This window comes from Salvelinus fontinalis, chromosome 11, assembly GCF_029448725.1.
Source record: "Salvelinus fontinalis isolate EN_2023a chromosome 11, ASM2944872v1, whole genome shotgun sequence".
NCBI lineage: Eukaryota > Metazoa > Chordata > Actinopteri > Salmoniformes > Salmonidae > Salvelinus > Salvelinus fontinalis.
In genome coordinates, this window is record NC_074675.1 from 57,183,678 (window position 1) to 57,204,516 (window position 20,839).

The 20,839-nt window shown below is 48.4% G+C and overlaps 1 protein-coding gene across 1 annotated transcript; it reads left to right on the top strand.

Annotated features, from left to right (window-relative positions):
• The first annotated feature begins 53 nt into the window (after positions 1-53).
• On the top strand, positions 54-20,506 carry LOC129865998 (steroid 17-alpha-hydroxylase/17,20 lyase-like). Its single transcript, XM_055939130.1, has 8 exons — positions 54-785; positions 7,951-8,071; positions 10,025-10,163; positions 10,540-10,637; positions 15,355-15,486; positions 19,421-19,507; positions 19,916-20,158; positions 20,333-20,506. Exons 1-8 carry the CDS (start codon positions 541-543, stop codon positions 20,504-20,506), a joined length of 1,239 nt encoding a protein of 412 aa, XP_055795105.1. The 5' UTR covers positions 54-540.
• The last annotated feature ends 333 nt before the right edge of the window (positions 20,507-20,839 follow it).

Consider the following 20,839-nt stretch of genomic DNA (forward strand, 5'->3'; position numbering starts at 1 on the left):
GAGAGAGAGAGAGAGAGAGAGATTGTAGGAGATAAACACAAACACTACCAGACCGGTGTGGTCCAGCGTGACCTTCATTGCCTAGTTAGATAAATGTTAAAAAAATAAATACATATTATACCACGTCCCTGACCCGTGACCCCTCAATGCTCAGTGACATCCCCCTGGCGAGGAGGGTGGAGGGGCGGAGGGATAGAAGGACAGTGAGAGAGAGAATCTCTTCTAGGTCCAGGATTCAGATAGCTAGTCAGTTGTACCAGAACAGTCAATTAGTCAGTTCCATGGGGATTGTTGCTCTCTCACATTCCTATTTATACAGGAACAAAGATCAAACTAGGAAGGAACAAAGATCAAACTAGGAAGGAACAAAGATCAAACTAGGAAGGAACAAAGATCAAACTAGGAAGGAACAAAGATCAAACTAGGAAGGAACAAAGATCAAACTAGGAAGGAACAAAGATCAAACTAGGCAGGAACAAAAAGGACATTTGGTGATTCCAACCTGTGGGACCTCCAGCTCCAGCGTTCTGTGGCTACGTGATGGCATCCGGAGGACTAGTGGTGTCTGTCCTATCAGTCTGTCCTACCACTCTGTTGCTGTGGGTCCTAGCTGGAGCTACGGCCTGTCTCCTGCTCAAAGGGGTGATGAGGCAGGGAGGGGGGGACTCTCACCCCCCTAGTTACCCCCCATTACCCTGCCTGCCCTCCATCCCTCTCCTGGGGAGTCTCCTGAGTCTGATGGGAGACCAGCCCCCTCATCTCCGCTTCACAGAGCTGGGACACAGGTAGGATGATGACGATGCTACAGCTGCTGTTCTGTCTCCAGGTGTCAGACAGAACCTACTATCTGTTCTGTCTCCTGGTGTCAGACAGAACCTACTATCTGTTCTGTCCCCTGGTGTCAGACAGAACCTACTATCTGTTCTGTAGTCTGGTGTCAGACAGAACCTACTATCTGTTCTGTCTCCTGGTGTCAGACAGAACCTACTATCTGTTCTGTCTCCTGGTGTCAGACAGAACCTTCTATCTGTTCTGTCCCCTGGTGTCAGACAGAACCTACTATCTGTTCTGTCCCCTGGTGTCAGACAGAACCTACTATCTGTTCTGTCTCCTGGTGTCAGACAGAACTTACTATCTGTTCTGTCCCCTGGTGTCAGACAGAACCTACTATCTGTTCTGTCTCCTGGTGTCAGATAGAACCTACTATCTGTTCTGTCTCCTGGTGTCAGACAGAACTTACTATCTGTTCTGTCTCCTGGTGTCAGACAGAACCTACTATCTGTTCTGTCTCCTGGTGTCAGATAGAACCTACTATCTGTTCTGTCTCCTGGTGTCAGACAGAACCTACTATCTGTTCTGTCTCCTGGTGTCAGACAGAACCTACTATCTGTTCTGTCTCCTGGTGTCAGACAGAACCTACTATCTGTTCTGTCCCCTGGTGTCAGACAGAACTTACTATCTGTTCTGTCCCCTGGTGTCAGACAGAACCTACTATCTGTTCTGTCCCCTGGTGTCAGACAGAACTAGGTTCTGTCCCCTGGTGTCAGACAGAACCTACTATCTGTTCTGTTCCCTGGTGTCAGACAGAACTAGGTTCTGTCCCCTGGTGTCAGACAGAACTAGGTTCTGTCCCCTGGTGTCAGACAGAACTAGGTTCTGTCTCCTGGTGTCAGACAGAACCTACTATCTGTTCTATCTCCAGGTGTCAGACAGAACCTACTATCTGTTCTGTAGTCTGGTGTCAGACAGAACCTACTATCTGTTCTGTCTCCTGGTGTCAGACAGAACCTACTATCTGTTCTGTCTCCTGGTGTCAGACAGAACCTACTATCTGTTCTGTCTCCTGGTGTCAGACAGAACCTACTATCTGTTCTGTCTCCTGGTGTCAGACAGAACTTACTATCTGTTCTGTCCCCTGGTGTCAGACAGAACCTACTATCTGTTCTGTCCCCTGGTGTCAGACAGAACCTACTATCTGTTCTGTCCCCAGGTGTCAGACAGAACCTACTATCTGTTCTGTCTCCTGGTGTCAGACAGAACCTACTATCTGTTCTGTCTCCTGGTGTCAGACAGAACCTACTATCTGTTCTGTCTCCTGGTGTCAGACAGAACCTACTATCTGTTCTGTCTCCTGGTGTCAGACAGAACCTACTATCTGTTCTGTAGTCTGGTGTCAGACAGAACCTACTATCTGTTCTGTCTCCTGGTGTCAGACAGAACCTACTATCTGTTCTGTCTCCTGGTGTCAGACAGAACCTACTATCTGTTCTGTCCCCTGGTGTCAGACAGAACCTACTATCTGTTCTGTCTCCTGGTGTCAGACAGAACCTACTATCTGTTCTGTCCCCTGGTGTCAGACAGAACCTACTATCTGTTCTGTCTCCTGGTGTCAGATCCTACTATCTGTTCTGTCCCCTGATGTCAGACAGAACCTACTATCTGTTCTGTCTCCTGGTGTCAGACAGAACCTACTATCTGTTCTGTCTCCTGGTGTCAGACAGAACCTACTATCTGTTCTGTCCCCTGATGTCAGACAGAACCTACTATCTGTTCTGTCTCCTGGTGTCAGACAGAACCTACTATCTGTTCTGTCTCCTGGTGTCAGACAGAACCTACTATCTGTTCTGTCCCCAGGTGTCAGACAGAACCTACTATCTGTTCTGTCTCCTGGTGTCAGACAGAACCTACTATCTGTTCTGTCTCCTGGTGTCAGACAGAACCTACTATCTGTTCTGTCTCCTGGTGTCAGACAGAACCTACTATCTGTTCTGTCTCCTGGTGTCAGACAGAACCTACTATCTGTTCTGTCTCCTGGTGTCAGACAGAACCTACTATCTGTTCTGTCGCCTGGTGTCAGACAGATCCTACTATCTGTTCTGTCTCCTGGTGTCAGACAGAACCTACTATCTGTTCTGTCTCCTGGTGTCAGACAGAACCTACTATCTGTTCTGTCTCCTGGTGTCAGACAGAACCTACTATCTGTTCTGTCTCCTGGTGTCAGACAGAACCTACTATCTGTTCTGTCTCCTGGTGTCAGACAGAACCTACTATCTGTTCTGTCTCCTGGTGTCAGATCCTACTATCTGTTCTGTCTCCTGGTGTCAGACAGAACCTACTATCTGTTCTGTCTCCTGGTGTCAGACAGAACCTACTATCTGTTCTGTCTCCTGGTGTCAGACAGAACCTACTATCTGTTCTGTCTCCTGGTGTCAGACAGAACCTACTATCTGTTCTGTCTCCTGGTGTCAGACAGAACCTACTATCTGTTCTGTCTCCTGGTGTCAGACAGAACCTACTATCTGTTCTGTCTCCTGGTGTCAGATCCTACTATCTGTTCTGTCTCCTGGTGTCAGACAGAACCTACTATCTGTTCTGTCCCCCGGTGTCAGACAGAACCTACTATCTGTTCTGTCTCCTGGTGTCAGACAGAACCTACTATCTGTTCTGTCCCCTGGTGTCAGACAGAACCTACTATCTGTTCTGTCTCCTGGTGTCAGACAGAACCTACTATCTGTTCTGTCTCCTGGTGTCAGACAGAACCTACTATCTGTTCTGTCTCCTGGTGTCAGACAGAACCTACTATCTGTTCTGTCTCCTGGTGTCAGACAGAACCTACTATCTGTTCTGTCCCCTGGTGTCAGACAGAACCTACTATCTGTTCTGTCTCCTGGTGTCAGACAGAACCTACTATCTGTTCTGTCTCCTGGTGTCAGACAGAACCTACTATCTGTTCTGTCTCCTGGTGTCAGACAGAACCTACTATCTGTTCTGTCTCCTGGTGTCAGATAGAACCTACTATCTGTTCTGTCTCCTGGTGTCAGACAGAACCTACTATCTGTTCTGTCTCCTGGTGTCAGACAGAACCTACTATCTGTTCTGTCCCCTGGTGTTAGACAGAACCTACTATCTGTTCTGTCTCCTGGTGTCAGACAGAACCTACTATCTGTTCTGTCCCCAGGTGTCAGACAGAACCTACTATCTGTTCTGTCTCCTGGTGTCAGACAGAACCTACTATCTGTTCTGTCTCCTGGTGTCAGACAGAACATACTATCTGTTCTGTCTCCTGGTGTCAGACAGAACCTACTATCTGTTCTGTCTCCTGGTGTCAGACAGAACCTACTATCTGTTCTGTCTCCTGGTGTCAGACAGAACCTACTATCTGTTCTGTCCCCTGGTGTCAGACAGAACCTACTATCTGTTCTGTCTCCTGGTGTCAGACAGAACCTACTATCTGTTCTGTCTCCTGGTGTCAGACAGAACCTACTATCTGTTCTGTCTCCTGGTGTCAGACAGAACCTACTATCTGTTCTGTCTCCTGGTGTCAGACAGAACCTACTATCTGTTCTGTCTCCTGGTGTCAGACAGAACCTATTATCTGTTCTGTCGCCTGGTGTCAGACAGAACCTACTATCTGTTCTGTCTGCTGGTGTCAGACAGAACCTACAATCTGTTCTGTCGCCTGGTGTCAGACAGAACCTACTATCTGTTCTGTCTCCTGGTGTCAGACAGAACCTACTATCTGTTCTGTCCCCTGGTGTCAGACAGAACCTACTATCTGTTCTGTCCCCTGGTGTCAGACAGAACCGACTATCTGTTCTGTCTCCTGGTGTCAGACAGAACCTACTATCTGTTCTGTCCCCTGGTGTCAGACAGAACCTACTATCTGTTCTGTCTCCTGGTGTCAGGCAGAACCTACTATGTGTTCTGTCTCCTGGTGTCAGACAGAACCTACTATCTGTTCTGTCCCCTGGTGTCAGACAGAACCTACTATCTGTTCTGTCCCCTGGTGTCAGACAGAACCTATTATCTGTTCTGTCTCCTGGTGTCAGACAGAACCTACTATCTGTTCTGTCTCCTGGTGTCAGACAGAACCTACTATCTGTTCTGTCTCCTGGTGTCAGACAGAACCTACTATCTGTTCTGTCTCCTGGTGTCAGACAGAACCTATTATCTGTTCTGCCCCCTGGTGTCAGACAGAACCTACTATCTGTTCTGTCTCCTGGTGTCAGACAGAACCTACTATCTGTTCTGTCCCCTGGTGTCAGACAGAACCTACTATCTGTTCTGTCCCCTGGTGTCAGACAGAACCTTCTATCTGTTCTGTAGTCTGGTGTCAGACAGAACCTACTATCTGTTCTGTAGTCTGGTGTCAGACAGAACCTACTATCTGTTCTGTCTCCTGGTGTCAGACAGAACCTACTATCTGTTCTGTCTCCTGGTGTCAGACAGAACCTACTATCTGTTCTGTCTCCTGGTGTCAGACAGAACCTACTATCTGTTCTGTCTCCTGGTGTCAGACAGAACCTATTATCTGTTCTGTCTCCTGGTGTCAGACAGAACCTACTATCTGTTCTGTCTCCTGGTGTCAGACAGAACCTACTATCTGTTCTGTCTCCTGGTGTCAGACAGAACCTACTATCTGTTCTGTCTCCTGGTGTCAGACAGAACCTACTATCTGTTCTGTCTCCTGGTGTCAGACAGAACCTACTATCTGTTCTGTCTCCTGGTGTCAGACAGAACCTACTATCTGTTCTGTCTCCTGGTGTCAGACAGAACCTACTATCTGTTCTGTCCCCTGGTGTCAGACAGAACCTACTATCTGTTCTGTCTCCTGGTGTCAGACAGAACCTACTATCTGTTCTGTCTCCTGGTGTCAGACAGAACCTACTATCTGTTCTGTCTCCTGGTGTCAGACAGAACCTACTATCTGTTCTGTCTCCTGGTGTCAGACAGAACCTACTATCTGTTCTGTCCCCTGGTGTCAGACAGAACCTACTATCTGTTCTGTCTCCTGGTGTCAGACAGAACCTACTATCTGTTCTGTCTCCTGGTGTCAGACAGAACCTACTATCTGTTCTGTCTCCTGGTGTCAGACAGAACCTACTATCTGTTCTGTCTCCTGGTGTCAGACAGAACCTACTATCTGTTCTGTCTCCTGGTGTCAGACAGAACCTATTATCTGTTCTGTCCCCTGGTGTCAGACAGAACCTACTATCTGTTCTGTAGTCTGGTGTCAGACAGAACCTACTATCTGTTCTGTCCCCTGGTGTCAGACAGAACCTACTATCTGTTCTGTCTCCTGGTGTTAGACAGAACCTACTATCTGTTCTGTCTCCTGGTGTCAGACAGAACCTACTATCTGTTCTGTCTCCTGGTGTCAGACAGAACCTACTATCTGTTCTGTCTCCTGGTGTCAGACAGAACCTACTATCTGTTCTGTCCCCTGGTGTCAGACAGAACCTACTATCTGTTCTGTCTCCTGGTGTCAGACAGAACCTACTATCTGTTCTGTCTCCTGGTGTCAGACAGAACCTACTATCTGTTCTGTCCTCTGGTGTCAGACAGAACCTACTATCTGTTCTGTCCCCTGGTGTCAGACAGAACCTACTATCTGTTCTGTCTCCTGGTGTCAGACAGAACCTACTATCTGTTCTGTCTCCTGGTGTCAGACAGAACCTACTGTCTGTTCTGTCTCCTGGTGTCAGACAGAACCTTCTATCTGTTCTGTCTCCAGGTGTCAGACAGAACCTTCTATCTGTTCTGTCCCCTGGTGTCAGACAGAACCTATTATCTGTTCTGTCCCCTGGTGTCAGACAGAACCTACTATCTGTTCTGTCTCCTGGTGTCAGACAGAACCTACTATCTGTTCTGTCTCCTGGTGTCAGACAGAACCTACTATCTGTTCTGTCTCCTGGTGTCAGACAGAACCTACTATCTGTTCTGTCTCCTGGTGTCAGACAGAACCTACTATCTGTTCTGTCTCCTGGTGTCAGACAGAACCTTCTATCTGTTCTGTCTCCTGGTGTCAGACAGAACCTACTATCTGTTCTGTCTCCTGGTGTCAGACAGAACCTAATATCTGTTCTGTCCCCTGGTGTCAGACAGAACCTACTATCTGTTCTGTCTCCTGGTGTCAGACAGAACCTACTATCTGTTCTGTCCCTTGGTGTCAGACAGAACCTACTATCTGTTCTGTCTCCTGGTGTCAGACAGAACCTACTATCTGTTCTGTCTCCTGGTGTCAGACAGAACCTACTATCTGTTCTGTCTCCTGGTGTCAGACAGAACCTACTATCTGTTCTGTCTCCTGGTGTCAGACAGAACCTACTATCTGTTCTGTCTCCTGGTGTCAGACAGAACCTACTATCTGTTCTGTCTCCTGGTGTCAGACAGAACCTACTATCTGTTCTGTCTCCTGGTGTCAGACAGAACCTATTATCTGTTCTGTAGTCTGGTGTCAGACAGAACCTACTATCTGTTCTGTCTCCAGGTGTCAGACAGAACCTACTATCTGTTCTGTCGCCTGGTGTCAGACAGAACCTATTATCTGTTCTGTCTCCTGGTGTCAGACAGAACCTACTATCTGTTCTGTAGTCTGGTGTCAGACAGAACCTACTATCTGTTCTGTCTCCAGGTGTCAGACAGAACCTACTATCTGTTCTGTCGCCTGGTGTCAGACAGAACCTATTATCTGTTCTGTCTCCTGGTGTCAGACAGAACCTACTATCTGTTCTGTCTCCTGGTGTCAGACAGAACCTACTATCTGTTCTGTCTCCTGGTGTCAGACAGAACCTACTATCTGTTCTGTCTCCTGGTGTCAGACAGAACCTACTATCTGTTCTGTCTCCTGGTGTCAGACAGAACCTACTATCTGTTCTGTCTCCTGGTGTCAGACAGAACCTACTATCTGTTCTGTAGTCTGGTGTCAGACAGAACCTACTATCTGTTCTGTAGTCTGGTGTCAGATAGAACCTGTTCTGTCTCTCAGTATGTCTCTATTTTACTTGTAGAAGTTGGTGAACATTAAGTTTATTTTGAAAATTGTTACATAAATGACTTAATTTTGCATTTCTGTCTGTCTGTCTGCCTGTCTTTCTGTCTGTCTGCCTGTCTGTCTGTCTGTCTGTCTGTCTGTCTGTCTGTCTGTCTGTCTGTCTGTCTGTGTGTAAGGTATGGCCCACTGTATGCCCTGTACCTCGGACCTCATTACACAGTGGTAGTGAACACCTACCAGCATGCCAGAGAAGTTCTACTGCAGAGAGGGAAGGAGTTCGCTGGGAGACCCAAGATGGTGAACCACAACCCAGAGGCAGCTCATATAGTCTGAGATGTCTTACTGCTGCAATTAAAGGACAGGACGTTAGCTGCATAAGGCTTTCCTCAAATCAAACATACAGAATCCCCCTGTCTGACCAGACCAGACATACAGAATCCCTCTGTCTGCCCAGACCAGATATACAGAATCCCTCTGTCTGCCCAGACCAGACATACAGAATCCCTCTGTCTGCCCAGACCAGACATACATAAGCCCTCTGTCTGCCCAGACCAGACATATAGAATCTCTCTGTCTGCCCAGACCAGACATACAGAATCCCCCTGTCTGCCCAGACCAGACATACAGAATCCCTCTGTCTGCCCAGACCAGATATACAGAATCCCTCTGTATGCCCAGACCAGACATACAGAATCCCTCTGTCTGCCCAGACCAGACATACAGAATCCCTCTGTCTGCCCAGACCAGATATACAGAATCCCTCTGTCTGACCAGACCAGACATATAGAATCCCTCTGTCTGCCCAGACCAGATATACAGAATCCCTCTGTCTGCCCAGACCAGATATACAGAATCCCTCTGTCTGACCAGACCAGACATACAGAATCCCTCTGTCTGCCCAGACCAGATATACAGAATCCCTCTGTCTGCCCAGACCAGACATACAGAATCTCTCTGTCTGCCCAGACCAGACATACAGAATCTCTCTGTCTGCCCAGACCAGACCAGACATACAGAATCCCTCTGTCTGCCCAGACCAGACATACAGAATCCCTCTGTCTGCCCAGACCAGATATGCAGAATCTCTCTGTCTGCCCAGACCAGATATGCAGAATCCCTCTGTCTGCCCAGACCAGACATACAGAATCCCTCTGTCTGCCCCAACCAGACATACAGAATCCCTCTGTCTGCCCAGACCAGATATGCAGAATATCTCTGTCTGCCCAGACCAGATATGCAGAATATCTCTGTCTGCCCAGACCAGACAAAATCATATTCGCTTTTGACCTGTTTCCTACACAAATACAGACAGATGCATTTTTCTCTATCAGACCCTATTCCTTTGTATCTACCCACCCTGCACTCTTAGAAAAAAGGTTATACCAAGAACCTAAAGGGGTTCTTCGGCTGTCCCCGTAGGATAACCCTTAGAATAACCCTTTTTGGTTCCAGGTCAGTTTTTGGTTCCAGGTAGACCAATTTTGGTTCCAGGTAGAACCCTTTCAGGTTGAACAAAGAACTCTTTCCACAGAAGGTTCTACCTGGAACCCTTTTGGAACACTTTTTTCTAAGAATGTACTCCCTCTATCCCTCTCCCTCCTCTTCCTCCTCCTTCCCCTCTCCTCTCCTCTCCTCTCCTCTCCTCTCCTCTCCTCTCCTCTCCTCTCCTCTCCTCTCCTGTCCTCTCCTCTCCTGTCCTCTAATCTCCTCTCCTCTCCTCTCCTCTCCTCTCCTCTCCTCTCCTCTCCTCTCCCTCCTCCCTAGTTGACTACAGAGTTGTTGACCCGAGGGGGGAAGGACATAGCGTTCTCTGACTCCTCTCCTCTCCTCTCCTCTCCTCTCCTCTCCTCTCCTCTCCTCTCCTCTCCTCTCCTCTCCCTCCTCCCTAGTTGACTACAGACTTGTTGGCCCGAGGGGGGAAGGACATAGCGTTCTCTGACTCCTCTCCTCTCCTCACCTCACCTCTCCTCTCCTCTCCTCTCCCCTCCTCTCCTCTCCTCTCCTCTCCTCTCCTCTCCTCTCCTCTCCCTCCTCCCTAGTTGACTACAGACTTGTTGACCCGAGGGGGGAAGGACATAGCGTTCTCTGACTCCTCTCCTCTCCTCTCCTCTCCTCTCCTCTCCTCTCCTCTCCTCCCTAGTTGACTACAGACTTGTTGACCCGAGGGGGGAAGGACATAGCGTTCTCTGACTCCTCTCCTCTCCTCTCCTCTCCTCTCCTCTCCTCTCCTCTCCTCTCCCTCCTCCCTAGTTGACTACAGACTTGTTGACCCGAGGGGGGAAGGACATTGCGTTCTCTGACTACTCTCCTCTATGGAAGACCCACCGCAGACTAGTACACAACTCCTTTACCCTGTTCGGAGAGGGGACCACCAAACTACAGAGCATTGGTGAGGCCAAGGTGTGTGTGTGTGTGTGTGTGTGTGTGTGTGTGTGTGTGTGTGTGTGTGTGTGTGTGTGTGTGTGTGTGTGTGTGTGTGTGTGTGTGTGTGTGTGTGTGTGTGTGTGTGTGTGTGTGTGTGTGTGTGTGTGTGTGTGTGTGTGTGTGTGTGTGTGTGCACGCATGTGTGTGTGTGTGTGCACGCATGTGTGTGTGACTACCATCTGTATGTGTTCAAATACTGTATCTGTTTGTATTCTACATATCCATGTGTGTGTATGTGTGTGTGTGTGTGTGTGTGTGTGTGTGTGTGTGTGTGTGTGTGTGTGTGTGTGTGTGTGTGTGTGTGTGTGTGTGTGTGTGTGTGTGTGTGTGTGTGTGTCCAGTACTAGAGGCAGTGGAGGCGCTGTGCTGTGACCTCCAGGCCAGCAGGGGGAAGGCTATTGACCCTGATCCTCCTCTGATGAGAGCTGTCACCAATGTGGTACTTATTGTTATTAAAATCTATGTGTTGGCTGTATGCACTGTAGTGTGTTTTATTAGCTGCCCCTCTTATCCCGGTCTCCCTCTTGGCAAGGTCTCCCTCTTATCCCGGTCTCCCTCTTATCCAGGTCTCTCTCTTATCCAGGTCTCCCTCTTACCCAGGTCTCCCTCTTGGCCAGGTCTCCCTCTTATCCAGGTCTCCCTCTTATCCAGGTGTCCCTCTTATCCAGGTCTCCCTCTCATCCAGGTCTCCCTCTTATCCAGGTCTCCCTCTTGGCCAGGTCTCCCTATTGGCCAGGTCTCCCTCTTATCCAGGTCTCCCTCTTATCCAGGTCTCCCTCTTGGCCAGGTCTCCCTCTTATCCAGGTCTCTCTCTTATCCAGGTCTCTCTCTTATCCAGGTCTCCCTCTTATCCAGGTCTCCCTCTTATCCAGGTCTCCCTCTTATCCAGGTCTCCCTCTTATCCAGGTCTCCCTCTTATCCAGGTCTCTCTCTTGGCCAGGTCTCCCTCTTATCCAGGTCTCCCTCTTGGCCAGGTCTCCCTCTTATCCAGGTCTCCCTCTTATCCAGGTCTCTCTCTTGGCCAGGTCTCCCTCTTATCCAGGTCTCCCTCTTATCCAGGTCTCCCTCTTATCCAGGTCTCCCTCTTATCCAGGTCTCTCTCTTGATCAGGTCTCCCTCTTATCCAGGTCTCCCTCTTATCCAGGTCTCCCTCTTATCCAGGTCTCCCTCTTATCCAGGTCTCCCTCTTATCCAGGTCTCTCTCTTGGCCAGGTCTCCCTCTTATCCAGGTCTCCCTCTTATCCAGGTCTCCCTCTTATCCAGGTCTCCCTCTTATCCAGGTCTCTCTCTTATCCAGGTCTCCCTCTTATCCAGGTCTCCCTCTTATCCAGGTCTCCCTCTTATCCAGGTCTCCCTCTTATCCAGGTCTCTCTCTTGGCCAGGTCTCCCTCTTATCCAGGTCTCCCTCTTATCCAAGTCTCCCTCTTATCCAGGTCTCCCTCTTATCCAGGTCTCCCTCTTATCCAGGTCTCCCTCTTATCCAGGTCTCCCTCTTATCCAGGTCTCCCTCTTATCCAGGTCTCCCTCTTACCCAGGTGTCCCTCTTATCCAGGTCCTCCTCTTATCCAGGTCTCCCTCTTATCCAGTCTCTCTCTTATCCAGGTCTCCCTCTTATCCAGGTCTCCCTCTTATCCAGGTCTCCCTCTTATCCAGGTCTCCCTCTTATCCAGGTCTCTCTCTTATCCAGGTCTCCCTCTTATCCAGGTCTCCCTCTTAATCAGGTCTCCCTCTTATCCAGGTCTCCCTCTTATCCAGGTCTCCCTCTTATCCAGGTCTCCCTCTTATCCAGGTCTCCCTCTTGGCCAGGTCTCCCTCTTATTCAGGTCTACCTCTTATCCAGGTCTCCCTCCAATCCAGGTCTCCCTCTTATCCAGGTCTCCCTCTTATCCAGGTCTCCCTCTTGGCCAGGTCTCCCTCTTGGCCAGGTCTCCCTCTTATCCAGGTCTCCCTCTTATCCAGGTCTCCCTCTTATCCAGGTCTCCCTCTTGGCCAGGTCTCTCTCTTATCCAGGTCTCCCTCTTATCCAGGTCTCCCTCTTATCCATGTCTCCCTCTTATCCAGGTCTCCCTCTTATCCAGGTCTCCCTCTTATCCAGGTCTCCCTCTTATCAAGGTCTCCCTCTTATCCAGGTCTCCCTCTTATCCAGGTCTCCCTCTTGGCCAGGTCTCCCTCTTATCCAGGTCTCCCTCTTATCCAGGTCTCTCTCTTGGCCAGGTCTCCCTCTTATCCAGGTCTCCCTCTTATCCAGGTCTCCCTCTTATCCAGGTCTCCCTCTTATCCAGGTCTCTCTCTTGGCCAGGTCTCCCTCTTATCCAGGTCTCCCTCTTATCCAGGTCTCCCTCTTATCCAGGTCTCCCTCTTATCCAGGTCTCCCTCTTATCCAGGTCTCTCTCTTGGCCAGGTCTCCCTCTTATCCAGGTCTCCCTCTTATCCAGGTCTCCCTCTTATCCAGGTCTCCCTCTTATCCAGGTCTCTCTCTTATCCAGGTCTCCCTCTTATCCAGGTCTCCCTCTTATCCAGGTCTCCCTCTTATCCAGGTCTCCCTCTTATCCAGGTCTCTCTCTTGGCCAGGTCTCCCTCTTATCCAGGTCTCGCTCTTATCCAAGTCTCCCTCTTATCCAGGTCTCCCTCTTATCCAGGTCTCCCTCTTATCCAGGTCTCCCTCTTATCCAGGTCTCCCTCTTATCCAGGTCTCCCTCTTATCCAGGTGTCCCTCTTATCCAGGTCCTCCTCTTATCCAGGTCTCCCTCTTATCCAGTCTCTCTCTTATCCAGGTCTCCCTCTTATCCAGGTCTCCCTCTTATCCAGGTCTCCCTCTTATCCAGGTCTCCCTCTTATCCAGGTCTCTCTCTTATCCAGGTCTCCCTCTTATCCAGGTCTCCCTCTTAATCAGGTCTCCCTCTTATCCAGGTCTCCCTCTTATCCAGGTCTCCCTCTTATCCAGGTCTCCCTCTTATCCAGGTCTCCCTCTTGGCCAGGTCTCCCTCTTATTCAGGTCTCCCTCTTATCCAGGTCTCCCTCCAATCCAGGTCTCCCTCTTATCCAGGTCTCCCTCTTATCCAGGTCTCCCTCTTGGCCAGGTCTCCCTCTTGGCCAGGTCTCCCTCTTATCCAGGTCTCCCTCTTATCCAGGTCTCCCTCTTATCCAGGTCTCCCTCTTGGCCAGGTCTCTCTCTTATCCAGGTCTCCCTCTTATCCAGGTCTCCCTCTTATCCATGTCTCCCTCTTATCCAGGTCTCCCTCTTATCCAGGTCTCCCTCTTATCCAGGTCTCCCTCTTATCAAGGTCTCCCTCTTATCCAGGTCTCTCTCTTGGCCAGGTCTCTCTCTTGGCCAGGTCTTTCTCTTGGCCAGGTCTCCCTCTTATCCAGGTCTTTCTCTTGGCCAGGTCTCCCTCTTATCCAGGTCTCCCTCTTAACCAGGTCTCCCTCTTGGCCAGGTCTCTCTCTTGGCCAGGTCTTTCTCGAGGCCAGGTCTCTCTCTTGGCCAGGTCTTTCTCTTGGCCAGGTCTTTCTCTTGGCCAGGTCTCTCTCTTGGCCAGGTCTCCCTCTTATCCAGGTCTCCCTCTTATCCAGGTCTCCCTCTTATCCAGGTCTCCCTCTTATCCAGGTCTCCCTCTTATCCAGGTCTCCCTCTTGGCCAGGTCTCCCTCTTGGCCAGGTCTGCCTCTTATCCAGGTCTCCCTCTTATCCAGGTCTCCCTCTTATCCAGGTCTCCCTCTTATCCAGGTCTCTCTCTTGGCCAGGTCTCCCTCTTATCCTGGTCTCCCTCTTATCCAGGTCTCCCTCTTATCCAGGTCTCCCTCTTAATCAGGTCTCCCTTTTATTCAGGTCTCCCTCTTGGCCAGGTCTCCCTCTTATCCAGGTCTCCCTCTTGGCCAGGTCTCCCTCTTATCCAGGTCTCCCTCTTAATCAGGTCTCCCTTTTATTCAGGTCTCCCCCTTGGCCAGGTCTCCCTCTTATCCAGGTCTCCCTCTTATCCAGGTCTCCCTCTTATCCAGGTCCCCCTCTTATCCAGGTCTCCCTCTTATCCAGGTCTCCCTCTTGACCAGGTCTCCCTCTTATCCAGGTCTCCCTCTTATCCAGGTCTCCCTCTTATCCAGGTCTCCCTCTTATCCAGGTCTCCCTCTTAATCAGGTCTCCCTCTTAATCAGGTCTCCCTCTTATCCAGGTCTCCCTCTTATCCAGGTCTCCCTCTTATCCAGGTCTCCCTCTTGGCCAGGTCTCCCTCTTATCCAGGTCGCCCTCTTATCCAGGTCTCCCTCTTGGCCAGGTCTCTCTCTTATCCAGGTCTCCCTCTTATCCAGGTCTCCCTCTTATCCAGGTCTCCCTCTTATCCAGGTCTCCCTCTTATCCAGGTCTCCCTATTATCCCGGTCTCCCTCTTATCCAGGTCTCCCTCTTATCCAGGTCTCCCTCTTGGCCAGGTCTCCCTCTTATCCAGGTCTCCCTCTTATCCAGGTCTCCCTCTTGGCCAGGTCTCTCTCTTATCCAGGTCTCCCTCTTATCCAGGTCTCCCTCTTATCCAAGTCTCCCTCTTATCCAGGTCTCTCTCTTGGCCAGGTCTCTCTCTTGGCCAGGTCTTTCTCTTGGCCAGGTCTCCCTCTTATCCAGGTCTCTCTCTTGGCCAGGTCTCTCTCTTGGCCAGGTCTTTCTCTTGGCCAGGTCTCCCTCTTATCCAGGTCTCCCTCTTGGCCAGGTCTCTCTCTTGGCCAGGTCTCTCTCTTGGCCAGGTCTTTCTCTTGGCCAGGTCTCCCTCTTATCCAGGTCTCTCTCTTGGCCAGGTCTCTCTCTTGGCCAGGTCTTTCTCTTGGCCAGGTCTCCCTCTTATCCAGGTCTCCCTCTTATCCAGGTCTCCCTCTTGGCCAGGTCTCTCTCTTGGCCAGGTCTTTCTCTTGGCCAGGTCTCTCTCTTGGCCAGGTCTTTCTCTTGGCCAGGTCTTTCTCTTGGCCAGGTCTTTCTTTTGGCCAGGTCTCTCTCTTGGCCAGGTCTCCCTCTTATCCAGGTCTCCCTCTTGGCCAGGTCTCTCTCTTGGCCAGGTCTTTCTCTTGGCCAGGTCTCCCTTGTAAAAGAGGTCTTCTGACTTGCTGGATAATAAAAGTCCAAGTATATCACCACCATATTAATAAACATGTATGACCTTTGATCCTTGACCTTTAGGTGTGTACCCTGGTGTTCAGCTCCACCTACCAACCTGGTGACCCAGAGCTGACCTCTGTGATGGAATACAACGACGGTATCGTCCAGACCATCGCTAGAGGGGGACTAGTTGACATCTTCCCCTGGCTACGGGTAGGAGACCCATACAGCACGCAGGGTCATACACAGACACAGACATATCCGCACACACAACTGATACAAATAGGTGAACAGTTTGTTGAAACATGTACAATGCCGTGAAAAAGTATTTGCCTCTTCCTGATATATTATTTTTTTGCACATATGTTTCAGATCATCAAACACATTTAAATATTACACAAAGATAACCCAAGTAAACACAAAATGCAGTTTTTAAGTCATGATTTTATTTATTAACCTCTAATTCCTTCCAAACCCGGATCCGGGAGCACCCCCATCAGTAAAAAAAGCTGACTAGCATAGCCTAGCATAGCGTCCCAAGTAAATACTAGCATCTTAAATATCGTTAAATCACAAGTCCAAGACACCAGATGAAAGATACACATCTTGTGAATCCAGCCATCATTTCTGATTTTTAAAATGTTTTACAGGGAAGACACAATATGTAAATCTATTAGCTAACCACGTTAGCAAAAGACACCACTTTTTTTACTCCACCATTTATTTCCTGCATAGGTAGCTATCACAAATTCGACCAAATAAAGATATAAATAGCCACTAACCAAGAAAAAACTTCATCAGATGACAGTCTAAAAACATATTTATTGTATAGCATATGTTTTGTTAGAAAAATTTGCATATTTCAGCTATAAATCATAGTTTACCATTGCAGCAACCATCACAACTCTCACCAAAGCGACTAGAATAACTACAGAGAGCAACGTGAATTACCTAAATACTCATCATAAAACATTTCTGAAAAATACACAGCGTACAGCAAATGAAAGACAAACATCTTGTGAATCCAGTCAATATTTCAGATTTTTTAAGTGTTTTACAGCGAAAACACAATATAGCATTATATTAGCTTACCACAATAGCAAACCACACAACAGCATTGATTCAAGCCAAAATAGAGATAACGTATAACCCAGCAAAAGCTATTAATTTTTTCACTAACCTGCTCAGAATTCTTCAGATGACAGTCCTATAACATCATATTACACAATATATATAGATTTTGTTCGAAAATGTGCATCTTTAGCGGCACAAATCGTGGTTATACAATGAGAAAAGTAGCCAAAATGCAAACAAAATGTCAGGAGAAATCTTGGGAGAGGCACCTATTCTAATCGATAACTAATCATAAACTTGACTAAAAAATACAGGTTGGACAGCAAATGAAAGATACATTAGTTCTTAATGCAATCGCTGTGTCACATTTTTAAAGTTAACGTTACTACGACATACAGCGTGCGTTAAAGCGAGACCACACGGAAATTAATTGCGGATTATGCATTTTACATTTTTCAACAGAACAACGAATTAACAGCATAAATAGTTCTTACTTTTCGATTAACTCCCATCAGAATCTTGGGCAAGTTGTCCTTTGTCCAAAAGAATCGTTGCTTGGTTGTAGAATGTCGCCTTCAACTTTGGAAATAGCAGTAAACATTAGCCATGTGGGCCAGACATCACCAACTCCCTAGAACGGAACACTAATACATATCCGAAAATCGCAATATACTGACATAAACTGATATAACTCGGTTTAAAATAACAACATTATGATGTCTTTAACGCCTATATCGAATAAAACCACAGCCGGAATTATCTAAGAGCTATCACCGGAGCTTCTAGTACGATATGCCAAGCTCCTTCCTGCGTCAGAGCGAAGAGGGCAAAAACCGGACCTTTCCTTCCCAAGCCATTTATAACCTTTCAGATCTGCCTAGAGACTCCATTTCAAGTCTCACTATTCGCTGACATCAAGGGGAAGGCGTATGCAGTGCATCTCAACCAATAGAAGACAGGCAAATTAATAAACTGATCTGGGAACAACTTGCAGAATTCTGCATCCTCACATCCACATAGGAAAATTGCTCTAAGTCCAGTTCTGTTTCACTCACAGATATAATTCAAACGGTTTTAGAAACTAGAGAGTGTTTTCTATCCAATAGTAATAATAATATGCATATTGTACGAGCAAGAATTGAGTACGAGGCAGTTTAATTTGGGAACGAAATTATTACAAAGTGCAAACAGCACCCCCTATTGAGAAGGGAAAAAAGCTATCCAGACCCTCATGGCCCTATGTGACAAAGTAATTGCCCCCTAAACCTAATAACTGGCTGTGCCACCCTCAGCAGCAACAACTGCAATCAAGCGTTTGCGATAACTGGCAACGAGTCTTTCACATCGCTGTGGAGGAATTTTGGCCCACTCTTCTTTTTAATAAATTTCAATAATCTAATAAAACTATATTGAAAAAACATACTTTACGATGATATTGTCACATGTATCAAATAAAATCAAAGCCGGAGATATTAGTCGTCTATAACGACAGCTGAACAGAAGGCAAAACCAGGTCCCTTCACGCGCTCTCCAGAAAACAGGAAACTGGTGACACGTCATACAAAGAGCTTTTGTTCGACCCCAGATCAAGTTACACACTCAATTTCTTCTCTCACTGCCTGTCGACATCTAGTGGAAGACGTATGAAGTGCATCTATACTAATAAATATCAAGGACATTAATAGGCAGGCCCTAGAACAGAGCATCGATTTCAGATTTTCCACTTCCTGTTAGGAAGTTTGCTGCAAAAGGAGTTCTGTTTTACTCACAGATATAATTCAAACGGTTTTAGAAACTAGAGAGTGTTTTCTATCCAATAGTAATAATAATATGCATATTGTACGAGCAAGAATTGAGTACGAGGCCGTTTTTTATAGGGCAAGGCAGCTCTAACCAACATCTCCAATCTCATCTCATTGATTGGACTCCAGGTTAACTGACTCCTGACTCCAATTAGCTTTTGGAGACGTCATTAGCCTAGAGGTTCACATACTTTTCCCAACCTACACTGTGAATGTTTAAATGATGTATTCAATATAGACAAGAACAATACAATAGTTTGTGTGTTATTAGTTTAAGCACCCTATGTTTGTCTATTGTCGTGACTTAGATGAAGATCAGATCAAATTTAAGGACCAATTTATGCAGAAATCCAGGTATTTCCAAAGGGTTCACATACTTTTTCTTGCCTCTGTAGGTCCAGTATGGCAGGATGTACTGGGCTGTACACATTAGCCTCCATGGTGCCTTATGGTCAGATACCCAACAGTTCCCATGTCTGTTAAGATGTCTGTTAAGGGGAGTAGGAAGGCGGTGATGCAACCGGTCAGGATGCTCTTCTGTCTGCCTTGTCCGTTTTGTCTTCCATCGTTTTGTTGTTTTTTGTTTATTTTCCGCCCCCGTCCACACAGGAGGCCTGGTTGCCTGGTTGCCTGGTTCAATATAGGTTAAATAAAATAAACCGAGACTCTGTGATATGATATTTCCACGAGCAGCTCATAGATGAGACGTTACATGCATATGTAACGGATGTGAAATGGCTAGCTAGTTAGCGGTGGTGCGCGCTAATAGCGTTTCAATCGGTTACGTCACTCACTTTGAAACCTCGAAGTAGTGGTTCCCTTTGCTCTGCAAGGGCCGCGGCTTTTGTGGAGCGATGGGTAACGACGCTTCGTGGTTGTTGATGTGTGCAGAGGGTCCCTTGTTCGCGCCCGGGTTCGGGGCGAGGGGACGGACGCAAAGTTAAACTGTTACACATAACAATAGACTTACAAGAGTCACAGAACATCTTCCCCAGTGGAGGCTGCTGAGGGGAGGACAGCTTGAACAGAATAAATGTGACGGTATCAAACGCCATTTCGTTCCAGCCGTTATTATGAGCCGTCCTCCAATCAGCAGCCTCCACCGATCTACGCATGCGCAAGGCTGCGCGTCAGTTCGCTACAACACGATAGAGTCGCGGGACCAAAACAGTGCTTCATACTCTTAGTTGTTGTGAAAATCTTGCCGATATATTGTAGTGCATCTCGCTGAGTCTACCTTTAACTAAAACACTATCCTGTCTCTTCTGTAGTTTCTCCCCAACCAGAATCTGACCACGCTGACAGAGTGTATCGCCATCAGGGATCAGCTACTCAGCAGGAAGCTAGAGGAACACAAGGTACACACACACACACACTTCACAGGAGGCTGGTGGCACCTTAATTAGGGAGGAGGGGCTCGTGGCTGGAGGGGAATCAGTGGAAGGGTATCAAACACATGGTGTCCATGGTTTCAAAGGTGTCTCCATGGTTTCCAGGTGTTTCCATGGTTTCCAGGTGTTTGATGTCATTTCATTTCCAGCCATTATTATAAGCCATCCTCCCCTGGGCAGCTACCACTGACACACAAAAGCGCACGCACGCACACACACACACACACACACACACACACACACACACACACACACACACACACACACACACACACACACACACACACTGAGGGAAAGTGGACAAGGAAAGGAAGCCATCCTACAGTATTGAGACACAGCCTTGACCTCTGACCTCTAACCTCTGATCCTCTGCAGGTGTCGCTGATCGGCGGGGAGCCCCGTGACCTACTGGACGCTCTGCTGCAGGGTCAGACGACTATCAAACACAACCAGGGGTCAGGGGTCAGAGGTCAGGGGTTAGGAGCGGAACAGGAGGAGGAGGAGGGGATCAGCGATGACCACGTCTTGATGACTGCGGCTGAAGCATTCGGAGCCGGAGTAGAGACCACCTCCACGACACTACTCTGGCTCCTGGCCTTCCTCCTGCACCACCCACAGGTAGGAAGGAGGGAGGAGGAGGAAGAAGGAGAGGGGGGGACTGGGGGAGGAGGGAGAAAACCAACTGAGAAAAATGAAGAGACAATGAGAGAAGTTATAGGAACACCGCAAGTTATATTCAAGAAATCTGCTCTCTACTGAACTGTCTCGTCTCCCCCTGTCCCCCCAACCCAGATCCAGGAGCGTGTGCAGAAGGAGCTGGATGAGGTGGTGGGTTGTGTAAGGAGTCCAGATGTGTCAGACCGCCATCACCTGCCCTATCTGGACTCTGTCATCAATGAGGTCATGAGGATACGCCCTGTCAGCCCCGTCCTCATACCTCACACCGCCCTGACTCACAGCAGGTAACTATCACACCTGACCTACCTCACCTGTTATAGTCTCATCCCTCCTGACTCACAGCAGGTAACTAACACACCTGACCTACCTCACCTGTTATAGTCCCATCCCTCCTGACTCACAGCAGGTAACTAACAACACCTGACCTACCTCACCTGTTATAGTCCCATCCCTCCTGACTCACAGCAGGTAACTAACACACCTGACCTGCCTTACCTGTTATAGTCCCATCCCTCCTGACTCACAGCAGGTAACTAACACACCTGACCTACCTCACCTGTTATAGTCCCCATCCCTCCTGACTCACAGCAGGTAACTAACACACCTGACCTACCTCACCTG

Bases quoted from the DNA above. Each gene is read 5' to 3' on its own strand.
- LOC129865998 (XM_055939130.1), top strand. From the start codon at position 541: ATGGCATCCGGAGGACTAGTGGTGTCTGTCCTATCAGTCTGTCCTACC. The intron at 15,487-19,420 runs GTAGGAGACCCA...TCTCTTCTGTAG, and splicing joins ACATCTTCCCCTGGCTACGG to TTTCTCCCCAACCAGAATCT. The intron at 19,508-19,915 runs GTACACACACAC...GATCCTCTGCAG, and splicing joins GGAAGCTAGAGGAACACAAG to GTGTCGCTGATCGGCGGGGA.